This window comes from Gekko japonicus, unplaced genomic scaffold, assembly GCF_001447785.1.
Source record: "Gekko japonicus isolate JY-2015 unplaced genomic scaffold, Gekko_japonicus_V1.1 scaffold4364, whole genome shotgun sequence".
Lineage (NCBI taxonomy): Eukaryota > Metazoa > Chordata > Lepidosauria > Squamata > Gekkonidae > Gekko > Gekko japonicus.
In genome coordinates this window covers 65,436-77,798 of record NW_015169920.1, presented here as the reverse complement: position 1 = coordinate 77,798, position 12,363 = coordinate 65,436, and the positions used below count along the sequence as shown (strand labels likewise).

At 50.2% G+C, this 12,363-nt stretch overlaps 1 protein-coding gene across 1 annotated transcript in view; it reads right to left on the bottom strand.

Annotated features, from left to right (window-relative positions):
• Positions 1 to 1,853: 1,853 nt before the first annotated feature.
• The window catches only part of METTL17 (methyltransferase like 17), a 28,202-nt gene continuing 17,692 nt past the window's right edge, over positions 1,854 to 12,363 (bottom strand). The window contains exons 8-13 of the mRNA XM_015417526.1: positions 12,177 to 12,284; positions 10,540 to 10,608; positions 6,279 to 6,329; positions 5,959 to 6,051; positions 2,670 to 2,854; positions 1,854 to 2,545 (exon numbers count right to left, since the gene is read on the bottom strand). Coding sequence (XP_015273012.1) covers positions 2,428 to 2,545; positions 2,670 to 2,854; positions 5,959 to 6,051; positions 6,279 to 6,329; positions 10,540 to 10,608; positions 12,177 to 12,284 — 624 coding nt within the window. The 3' untranslated portion in view covers positions 1,854 to 2,427. The remainder of the gene's footprint in view (positions 2,546 to 2,669; positions 2,855 to 5,958; positions 6,052 to 6,278; positions 6,330 to 10,539; positions 10,609 to 12,176; positions 12,285 to 12,363) is intronic.

The following is a 12,363-nucleotide window of genomic DNA, read 5'->3' as shown; positions in this document are numbered from 1 at the left end:
CTTTTCATTTTATAGAGCAAGCAAACAAGCCCTGACTGCTGCTCTCCAGTCTTTTACAGAGCACGGGTGATCCCAGGAGAAACAAAACAGAAACATAAGAACATAAGAAGAGCCCTGCTGGATCAGACCAGGGGTCCATCTAGTCCGGCATCCCACCTCACACGGTGGCCAACCAGTAACTATGGAGGGCCAACGACAGGGCATGGAGGTTGAGGCCTTCCCCTGATGCTGCCTCCTGGCTCTGGGATTCAGAGGTTGGCTGCTTCTGAACATGGAGGTTCCCCTTCAGTCACCACGGCAAGTAGCCATTAATAGACCTGTCCTCCGTGAATCTGGCTAATCCCCTTTGGAAGATTACCTCCTCCAGCAGTGAATCTCATGTTTTAATCACTCACTTCAATCACTCATCTTTTTCCACCCCCTTTTCGTATTTTGTGTGTGTGCGCCCGTGCCTGGACGTCATGGTGACCTCTGGCAACTCCTACTGGGGCAGGGAGGACATTCAGAGAAGTGGCCTGCCTCTGCCTCCCAGCCCCGGTATTCTCTGGAGGTCTCCCATCCAAGGACCTGCCAGGGTCGGCCCTGCTTAGCTTCTGAGATCTGACGAGATCGGGCTTACCTGGGCTATCCAGGTCAGGGCTTCAGCCATTCATCTAAATCACCAATTAGTAGTACTAACTACGATTAATACTTCTAGGCAGCTCTTCTTCTAGTGTGCAGCAAAGACGCCGTGAGGCCTTCCGGTGGTCTCTCATGCAGACCCTAGCCAGGCCCACAACTGCTTTGCTTCTACGACGCTACCACTTCGTAAGATGGTTCGGTCTGCAACAAGACCCGCTGGGCCTCACGCGCACGGCTGAGAGTTCAGTCCCGGAAACGAGACTTACCACGTGCCCTCTCAACATCAAACGAAACCTAGACCCTGCTCAGAGCAGAACACAAATCCCTCGGGCTCCCCCACCCACAATGCTGCCGGAAGCAGCTTCTCAGCCGGGCTTCTCCGAGTCGCATGACCCAGTTTCAGTGAGTGGCGGTTGGGAATGGGGCCAGTGGGTGGCAGAGAATCCTTAGGGAGCGGCTGCTTCAGCCTGGGCAGCGCTCCCTCTCTCTCTCTCTCTCTCCTGCTTTGCTTCAGGCCGGCTCCTGAAGCAATCCAGGGGGTGGAGGCGCACTGCCAGAGCAGGCGGTCCACAAAACACTAGCAACGCAAGGCGTGGGTTTTTTTCCGTCCTTAGGTTACCCTGTGTGACTCTTTCTGGATTCCTTTATGAGTACCTGGGGTCCCACAAACTGAATTATCTTCCCCTCGATGGCCCAGAGTCCTACCATGAACTTGACCGTGCTGATACTTACCCGGGAGTTAAGTTACACAACCCAGGAATCCCGGCTCCCCCAACTTCCTTCTCAGCTCACTGCCCCAGTTCAGTCCAGACTTCCTCCTCCCTTCTAGTCCCAAACTCATCCCTCCTGACCCCATTTAGAACTAAAGGCCTCCCATTACAATCCCTTTTAGCCATTCTTTAGCCAGCTTGGCCATCAAATACAAAGTTGTCGTCTGCATTAAATGACCCGGAGCCCAAGGTTCAAAAGTGATCACCTCTCAGCCTTCCTCATTCCAGTCTCCACTAATAAGCTTGTGTGAGTTTCAGCTACAGTGGGAGGTATTCTCAGCCCCTTAAGGCAAAGACCGGACCTTGAACTATGAGAAATCGAAGAACGGCACGGTGCATCCACTGCTGACTTGGCACTGCTCCACACTGCAAGTGGAGGACTGCGTGGACGCTTGCCCACATAAAACGCTTACAAAACCAACCAGGGGAAAAGATACAGGCTAGCCTCTGGTTCGACACAACAGGAACTCAATGTATTGGTAGTACTTTAACAACAAAGCAATGGGGAAGAGCAAACCGTGAACACTGTGCCCTCATCTCCGGGGAGGAAAGGCAGAACAAAGAAATACTGCGTAGACATAAGGGATGAGGATTCAGGCATTCAGTCCCTCACCTGAAACGTTACGGGCCAGCAACAGACGTATCACACAGACCTTCTAGTCCAAGTCCCTTCTGCATTTCAGGGACTGTAGCACTGTCCGGAGATGGGAGGTGGGGCTGTGTGAACGGATAATCCAGAGCCACACCATGCCAAGGGGAGAGAAATACATACACACAGAGAGGGCATCTGGAAGGAACAGATCGCATGGCAAGAGGTTTGTCAACCAGGCAGCGTGGCCTGGGGCCTAATGAACTCCAGCGCTCTAGATCCCATCGCGAGGCCAAACCAGGCATTTTTCAATCGGACCGACGGGCTCCACACGGTCCGTCCAGCTAGCTGAAGCTGGCGTGCCGGCTGGCTTGTGCTAACACGACACAGATGTCGCCCAAGAAGCTGAGCCCCGTTCTTGAAGGAGGCAGGCTGCACAGAGCTCCATCAGCTCTCCTCTTTGTTCCCAAGGTCCGCCTGCTCTTCCAAAGCTGGTTCGCAATCAAGGTTCAGAACCGGCAGGCGGTCTCCGCAATGACTGGTCCTTGCGCATCGGTAAAGGTCCCTGCGAGGAAGAAGGCACAGGTGAAGATTCCCCATCCTGCAATCGTGAACGCGGCTGTCACGCTTCACGCCCTTGAAAGCCGAACGCCGGCGCGGCGGCCCAAAGAGGGTAAGGAAACCAGTACCTGCTGTGTTTGCGAGGGGTGATGCACGCGTGCTGGAGGGTGCCATCCGGGCAGCACAGGTGGACGTGGACGTGGCGGGATCGGCAGAGGACGGGCTGGGTAATCCGAGGCCACGGCTCATTGGCTTCTCCTGCCCCTCTCCGCAGGATCAAGAAAGAGAATATCTCCTCCTTCAGCTGTGGGTTCTGGGAGAATATAAAGGGGAAGGGGGGTGGGGAGGGAAGGACCTTAGCAATACTGCTTTATTCCACCCTGATCCACTTCCTGATCTCAGCTAAAGGATGTGCTCACCTGGCCCCATAACCCTCATCATTGGCCCTGTATTTAAACCAAGCCCACACGGATGCACCGGAACGTGAACTGCAATTCAGAACACTGGCATATCCCCACCTCTGTGCTCCTCCAGGATAACAGTGGCACAGTTATTTATTTATTTAAATTATACTCCACCCTCCCCCGCCGAGGGCAGGTCTTCGTTTCTTTCTGTTCCTGAAGAATCCAGGGCAAAGGACACCGATTGGAGGCCTTCAGCAAACACCGTGTCCTGCGGTGAGACTGAGAACGGTCGTTTACAAAGCACCAAACCTATCCTGGGTAAAACGGCGGTGTCCACAGAGCGAGCTGAGGGAACGAGAAGGCCCCCGGGGTCACGGTTTTCACCCACAGCCGGGAACATAGCCAATATCAAAGATGTGGACAGCACACAAGGAAATCGCACACACACACACACCCGCTCTCTCGTATTTCCTTACAACTGATTGCCCCCAAACTGGGCTCGGATTGGAGGCGAAAACCTACCAGAAGTGAACCGCCCCCTGCTCGTTTCCTGCTGCCCCCTCCCCAAGAAGCAAAGTCTGAACATCAGCACCCTATTAGATTCAGTTCAGTTCATTTCTCCAGTCCTTAGGCCGGTCATGCAAAAAGAAGATCAAACATTTACAATACTCCCAGATTTTAAAATACATCGGTAAAACATTAAAAGCAGATTAAAATTTAATCTAATATCTAACTGCCATAACTACCGAACTACCACAGAATTTCCGTAATCTGAGTATCACCATACAGAAACTGGCTACCTGGTGGGTAATCTTGGGGTTCCCTTTTAGGTTCAAAGATATCCCCCCATATTTCTATCCAACCAACCTCCCAATATAGGAAGCTAATGTATCAAGTCAGATCATCAGCAATGCTCCCTCTAAGCTGTGGAGTCTTGTGAGCAAAAATTCTACTTTGTGAGCTACTGGCACTAAAGTTGTGAGTGAGCGATTTGGCTGCTGCATAAATTAGTTTGCTCTGGAGTCCCATCCTTCCTGAGCGAAGACAAAAATGTGTGAGCCGGGATTAAAAAAACTGAGCTAGCTCACACTAACTCAGCTTAGAGGGAACCCTGATCACCAGTCCATTCGGTGCCTATTTCTCTGGATGAAGATAACTCTCAGAGGGTGATCATGCAGAAGAGGCAGACTCAAGTCCACTAGCACCTTAGAGACACACAAGATTTCCCAGGTCGTCTCCTCCTCCTCCTATTATTATTATTTTATACCCCACCCTACCCCAGGAATGGACTCAGGGCGGCTCAAAACATAAAAACCAACAAACAATAAAAACGATAAATAGCAACAGTGGAGAAAACCAAAACCCATGCTTCATATCGGGCAGGAATAATTACCCGAAGAAATTCCAGTGCCCAAGTAATATCCAGAACAGCATATTACATTCACGTGTAATATTTCAACAACACTTTTGAGAATCAGAGCTCCCTTCGCCAGGTATGGAGGAAGAGGCACTGACTTTCAAAAGCTTATGCCCCGAAAATCTTGTTGGCTTCTAAGGTGCTACTTAGTGGGCTTGAATATAGCTCTATTTCTCTCTGGGATGTCAAGCAGAGAGAGGGAAGCGACGCCTCCTGCAGGGATCACTAAATGGGAGAATCCAGGATCTCCGGCAAAGACGACATGTGCTCGGCTGCTGGTTACTGAAGCGATCCAAGCACTGGAAGTCTACTACTTGGGCAATGCTTATCTGCAGCCCTGCAAGGTATGGAAATACAAGATGGTACCATGATGTCTTGCAAACTATATATATAAAAAAATGAAATCACTGTGGCCAGAAGCTAGATAAAACAATTTCCTGATATATATCAGATTATTCAATGATTTAGTATTCATCTTATATAGTACTATCTAATGTATTTTAACCTTTTGTTCATGCAGTACGCTTATATATTGCTGGTGCAAACCCTTATGCAAGTTGTAATTGCTAACATTTGCATGTGATATTTCAAGGACACTTATGCAAGGTGCTGGCATATGTGTGCAATATTTCAAAGACTATGAATATACTATTAATGTACAGTGTATGATACCTTTACTGGCATAGTAAATCTAACCTGACATTTAGGATCAATATATAGAATTAAAATCCATACATAAATTAAAACATAGTCTGGAAAGAACACAAAAGAGTCTTCACTGGTAGTATACCAACGGACTTTGAAATATCGCATGTATATGCCAGCAACTTGTGTTAAGTGTCTTTGAAATATTACATCTACATGTTAGCAATTGCAGCTTGCATAAGGGTTTGTGCCAGCAACATATAAACGTGCTAGGTGAACAAAAGGTTAAAATACATTAGATTGTACGATATAATGTGAATGCTAAATCAATGAATAATAATCCGATAAATATCAGTAAATTGTTTTATCTAGCTTCTGGTCATGGTGATTTCATTTTTTATATATATATATATAGCCCTGTAAGATGTAAGGAGCTGCGGTGACTCAAGTGGTTAAGACGCTGAACTGCAGGCTGTGGAAGGTCAGTAGTTCAGCGGTTCGAGACCCGGGTGCCGCATGATGGAGTGAGCTCCCATCTCTAGTTCCAGCTCCTGCCAACCTAGCAGTTCGAAAGCAAGAAATTGCAAGTAGATAAATAGGTACCACTTCGGTGGGAAGGTAACAGCATTCCGTGCAGCTTGGTGTTTAGTCATGCCGGCCACATGACCACGGAAACGTCTTCGGACAGCGCTGGCTCTTCGGCTTTGAAACGGAGATGAGCACCGCAACCCTAGAGTTGGACTCGACTGGCTTTCGAGCAAGGGAACCTTTACCTTTTTTAAAGATGTGGCAGTTACAGGTACAGAGAAGGCAAAGAGAGAATTTGCTTGCTTCAGGCCACTAGGAGAGTCTTATGCTCCAAGCTGCTGTACACAAGCTCTCTTAATGCAATTCTAACAGTCCGCAGCAAGATCAAGGAACAATCATTAAAGGCTTGAGGAAGGCACTTACCCAACTGAAAGGCAGGGGGTGATAGGCTTGGATGAAGTTACACGGCAGAGGTCGGTCAGGTGATAGGCGGGGGCAGGGCAAATGGTGCGGACACTGACCATAAAAGAGAAGGGTGGGGGGTCAGTGTTTAATCATGGTGGATCTCGTGGGTCCCTGGCCACTGGGGCTCACAAAGCAGCAGGCTTTACGTCACCTCCATCCCCATCACCCCAAGTTGACACACGTCTTTGAACAGTGACCCTCCCTCTTTCCAGAGAGCCTCTCAGCTTTGGAGGCCTCCGTACCACCTCCCCTTCCCCCCAGGTAGCTTTAACACTTACTGGGGCAAAAACGTGAGGTTCTCGGGGGTCATGAACGACTTTATCTGTGCCCTGGTAAAGAGAAGCAATGGAAAGAAAAGCGTGATTAAGGACAGCCCTCCCTATCGCTTCCTCCAAAGACCTCAGGTGGGTCTTCTTTCTCTTCAACCTTATCATCATCTCCAGGGCTCTTTTTGAAGAAAAAGCCCAGCAGGAACTTATTAGCATAATAGGCCACACCCAACACCAGGAACTCATTAGCATATTGGGCCACACCCGACAACACAACTCATTAGCACATTAGGCCGCACCCCCATGTTGCCAGAAGTGTTGTCGTCCAGCCACACCCACCTTTTGCTTGTTATTCTGTTTACCTTGTTTGTGGTCAAAACCCAGGGCTTTTTTTGTAGCAGGAACTCCTTTGCATGTTAGGCCACACACCCCTAATGTAGCCAATCCTAATGTGTTTCTGCTGTTGGGTGTGGCCTGTTATGCTAATGAGTTCCTGCTGGGCATGGCCAACTCGGGAGCCAGCCGGAACTCCGTTCCTGTGCGTTCTGCCTAAAAATAGCCCTGATCGTCTCTCCATCTATCCTCCCAACTGCCCTGTGAGGTGGGTTAGGCTGAGGGAACTATTGCCCTGAAGTTCACTTAGTGCAGGGGGGGGGGGGTCAAATATGCGCCTCGTGAGCCGGAACTGGCCCGTTCAGGGCTCTTATCCGGCCCAGGAGCAACTGGTCATTGCCTTTATTTACCGGTGACAAGAGGCTGTGCATTGTGTCCCTGTATCCTGTCCCAGTGCTAATGAGTAACGGGAGGTGGAAGCGGGAGGGTGGGCATCAGGGAGAGACTTTAAGGAAACACCGTGATGAGTGTTAATATTTTTAAGCATGTGTGTATTTTGAGTAAAAAACCCAATATCGTTAATTGGGTTTGCCTACGTCCTTTAGGAAGTCTCTCTCTCCAGCACCTGGCATTACTTTTTATGGCACACATGGCCTGGCCGGACAAAGGGCCATTTATGTCAGATCCGGCCCTCGTAACGAGTGAATCTGACATCTCTGACTTAGGGTGCTTCACCAATGAGCAGGGATTTGCAACAGGGTCTGCCCCATCCTAGTCCAATGACGTAGCCACAACACCACACCAATGAATATGTCACTCCCCACTTTCCTCCCCCCCTCCAATACTCTATATGTCAAGTCTTTCTGGCAGAGGAACCCTTGGGACCGCCTCCCCCCATACGAGCCCCAGAGAGCACTGAGGTCAGGGCAGCAACACCGGTTAACCCTCCCTGGCCCGAAAGAAGCCAGGCTAAATACTACCAGAACCAGGGCTTTCTCGGTGGCGGCCCCACACTGGTGGAAAGAGCTCCCAGAGAACATCAGGGCCCCGTGGGACTTCTCACCGTTCCGCAGGGCCTGTATAACGGAGCTCTTCCACCAGGCGTTCGATTAGGGGCCGCCACTGAGGGGTGTGCCCTGGAACATCTTCTGGCCGAACTTAGACCGTCCCCTGGCTAGAGTCCCCGCTGGTTACTACCCTTAGCTCAGGATTTGATTGGATGACCGCCATAGTTGGTTCTGTAACTGTTGCCGTTCACTTGTTTTAAGTGATATCGTACGTATTGATAGTCTTAATTTTTTTGTTATGTTATTTAATCTTGTTAGCCGCCTTGAGCCTGCTTGTCAGGCAAGGCGGGGGATAAATACAAACAATAAATAAATAAATAAATAAATAAATAAATGTTACAACAAATGGTTTGGGTCAGGGCAAACAAGGGGAGGGGGTTGTGACTCAGTGGCAGAGCCTCTGCTCTGCATGCAGAAGGTCCACAGTTCAATCTCCAGCCTCTCCAGTGGAAAAGGGCCAGGCAGGAGGTGATGTGTGAAAGACCTCATCCTGAGACCCTGGAGAGCCGCTGCCAGGCTGAGAAGACAATACTGACCTTGATGGACCAAGGGTCTGATTCAGTATTAGGCAGCTTCTTGTGCTTGTGAAAGTGAAGCAGGTAAAACCCCAGTGCCGGGAGCTCCCCCCCCCCTTAGCCGCCCCCCCCTCCTTCTTTCCAGGCAAATTAATGGTTCTGTGGAAAAGACAGATCCCCCCCAACAACAAAAAAACCCCCACATACTGCACCACAAATCTATCTGCCAAATAATGAAAACCAGTGTGGTGTAGTTATTTTGAGTGCCGGACTACAAGACCCAGGTTTGAATCTCTGCTTTGCCACAGAAACTTGCTGGGTGACCTTGGCCTGTCACATGTTCTCAGCCTCACCTGCTGTCAGGGCTGCTGTCAGGACAAAAGGGAGGAGAGAAGAATGTTGTGAGCCACTTTGGGCCCCACTGAGGAGAAAAGTGGGAACTAAAAGAAAAAAACAAACAGCCAACGAAATCTAGTGTGTGTTGGGAAAACCCTTCCCCTCCCTTAACCAGCGAGGCAGATTAAGAAGTATTTTTAAGAACCTGCATTAAGAAATAATTGTGAGGGATTACAGTAAGTAGCAGAAACCTTAGGGCGTAACTTCTTGTCAGCTGCCGCATTAGGGGGGTAGTCCGAACCCAGGATTCGGAACCGAATGAATGGCCCCAGAGCCAAGTCCTCAGATTCTCGGGTTGCGCATGTTGCTTCACATCGGCAAAACCCTCGTTGGGACCGAGGTTACGGCGAGTGTTGGGCCGGAAGCCAACGACCTTGACGCCTCTGGTTGCTCACCCTGTCTCTCTCTCTCTCTGATCGGCCTTTCCAGCTTTACCCCGTCTCCACCTGCAGTCCCAACCGTCTCCTCCCCGGACTCTCCTTCCGACGGCCTCTTTATTCGTTTCTGTCCCTCCTTCGGGCTACAAGAGATTGGCCAATGGCCCCATAATCCTCCCGCCCTCCTCGTACCAGGACCACCCCGCTCCTTGTCTACCGGGGCTACCCCGCAAGCCACACCTGGGGCCTCTATGCCACCCTCCCTGCACCGCAGGTGCGCCTCGAGTGGCTGGGTGCCCAGGTGCGCACAGATCTCCCTGTTGCCACTGTTCTTCCAGTCGGCCCCGGTCCCCGCCGTTCCTCCTTCCTGCTTCTTCGTCCCACTGTTCCTGGCTCGCCCGCTGCAGATTCGATGCTGGGGTTCGTACTGCTCCTGGTCTTTTCCCGCCGAGGTGGTGGTGGGCCCTACGTCCCACGGGGATGGGGATGGAGTCGGAGGGCGCCCCGTCTCCGTGGCCCCCTGACACTTCTCTTGGAGGATAAATGGCACCACTTGGGGAACAGTAGCGCAATATCCCACCCTGCCCATCACTTTAGCCTGTCCCTTGCCTCCAGTGCACTCTGTACTGAACGTGAGCGGCTCAAAGCCTCCTCACAGGTCAAGGAAGAAAAGGCAGATGGGAATGTTAGGGGGAAAAAACTTTTTGACAGTCAGAGTTGTGCAACAGTGGAATGGGCTGCCTAGGGAGGTGGAGGTCTTCAAGCAGCGGCTGGACAAACACTTGTCAGGGATGCACGAGGCCAGTGATGGCGAACCTTTTAGAAACCGAGTGCCCAAACTGCGACCCAAAATCCACTTATTTATCGCAAAGTGCCAACACGGCAATTTAACCTGAATACTGAGGTTGTACTTTAGAAAAAACAACTCATGCATTAACTTAAGATGATCCAAGCAAAGTAAGGAAAACAATCCCAAATGCTTTGAATTTCATAGAATCTTGTTCTTGTCTTTGTCTATCTTCTTCAATGCTGTGAAAGTTGTCTCTTCTCTTATGCATATTGTTTAGTGTTATATTACATGGGTTATTGGAGGTTGATGTAAGGTTGGATTTTCTATTCTAAAAGAAGTTAAAAATAGTTACACAGTACCCACTCTATAGTATATAGGTACAAGGCAAATATAGGATTTGTTGTAAAGTAAAACAATGTAACTTATCCAACTTGTTATTTTATTGTTAAAGCAAGAAGGAAAATGTTTTTGTTGAATATGGTAATAATATGTACGTATTGTTGTTTTAAAATAAAAAATTAATTGGAGGGAAAAAAATTATTTGGCAGAGAATTGGACACTTTAATGATGGTCTGGGCCTGGCTGGGGCGATGGCACGCGTGCCCGCAGAGAGGGCTCTGAGTGCCGCCTCTGGCACCCGTGCCGTAGGTTCGCCACCACTGCTCTAGGCTGATCCTGCACTGAGCAGGGGGTGGGACTAGAGGGCCTCTCTGTCCCCTTCCGACTCTGCGGTTCTGTGAATGCCCTGATGCCTGTTCTGAAGCAGGGTGCCAACAGGCCAAAGCGCCTCACCTTTAATAGGACATCCCGAGCCTCCATGAGCATCTGATGGCCTTCCTTGGTTCCATGTTCTACCAGAACCTGAAAGAGAAAAAAGACGGGAGGAAGGGAGTGTTGGGTGCCTGCACAGCACCCCTAACGCAAGACGGCTTCTGTCTTTCCCAAGTGCAGGGAGACGAATGCTGATCAGGTGGGAGGAGGCACCTCCCAAGGGGCGGACCCATCCGGTTGAACTTTAGCTGGCGCAGAGCTGGTCCAAAAAGAAGCTTGTAGAACTTCCAAAGTACACCAGACTCCGGGTTACACGGTCTCTCTTCACCCCACCCTCCCACTGGATCCCCCCCAACTCAGTAACCCCATAGGTCACCAAGGACCAGTGTTCCCTCTAAGCTGAGTTAGTGTGAGCTAGCTCACAGTTTTTTTAGCCTCCGGCTCATACATTTTTGTCTCCGCTCAGGGAGGATGGCTCCAGAGCAAACTAATTTATGCGGTAGCTGAATCGCTCGCTCACAACTTCAATGCCCGAGAAGGGGAAGGGGGGGATGGGATGGAAAAGTTTCATGCGAAGTGATATTTTCTGTCACTTGGAGTCCCAGAAGTGGCAACTTGGCACACGTGTGCATCTCCACCTTTATTCTGCATGACACGATGTCAAAGCGAGGATACGAAGCATTGCCCGGGGCCTCACTTGGTTTCAGACATAATCTCACACCACAAAGCCATTCGGATCTGGGCTTGGATTGTATGAACACGTTCCATGTGTGCTGGGACACCCCTACTCTACTATGGAGTCCCAGAAGTGGCAACTTGGCACACATGTGCGTCTCCACCTTTATTTTGCATGACACAATGTCAAAGCGAGGACACGAAAGCATGGCCCGGGGCCTCACTTGGTTTCAGACATAATCTCACACCACAAAGCCATTCGGATCTGGGCTTGGATTGTATGAACACGTTCCATGTGTGCTGGGACACCCCTACTCTACTAGCACTCAGTGCTCCCTCTAAGCTGTGGAGTCTTGGTGGGGGGCAAAAATCCTACTTTGTGAGCGGCTGGCATTGAAGTGGTGAGCGAGCGATTTGGCTCCTGCGTAAATGAGTTTGCTCGGGAGCCCTCCCTTCCTGAGCGGAGACAAAAATGTGCGAGCCGGAGGCTAAAAGACGGTGAGCTAACTCACACTCACTCGGATTTAGAGGGAACACTGCTAGCACTTCCGCCTGTGCAAGGCCAGAGCCCTTGTGCAAAGGGACATGCTAATGCGAGATGCGGCGTGCTCTGCAGCAGGCTATCGAGGACGCGCAGAACTTGTTTGTAAAATCCAAACCTTGGTTATCGTTGCGAAGCCAAATCAGAGTGAGGGAAATGCTTAAGTCCTCCCTCTGGCATTATGCAAAGCGAGGAAAAGGGCTAATAGTGATCAACAGTGGGGAATGCAGCTGCCACCACTGATAAACTGGAGGAATGCTTCACCCCCGTTCTCACGCCCCACTTTTTTAAAAAGTCATCTGCAAAAAGGGTGGCAAAGCCCAAGGAGCTCTTGCGACTTTGACCTCGGGCAAGCCGACAAGACAAGGCAGATGGAAACGGAATCCACCTGGGATGACATACGGAAGAGGCTGAACCGACCTAGGTCGGAGGCATCACTCACCAGGAAACCATCGGTCTTTCTCCAGAGAGTCTGTATTGTCTTCTCTCTCTGAGAATAGCTTGGGAGTTCGTTGAGAGAGAAAGCCGATACCACAAGGTCGAACTTCACCTGCACCAGGGAACAGACAGATGATTAGCCCCAGACCACCACGACGCCATTATGACGGACTCTCTTCCTGCCGCCGACT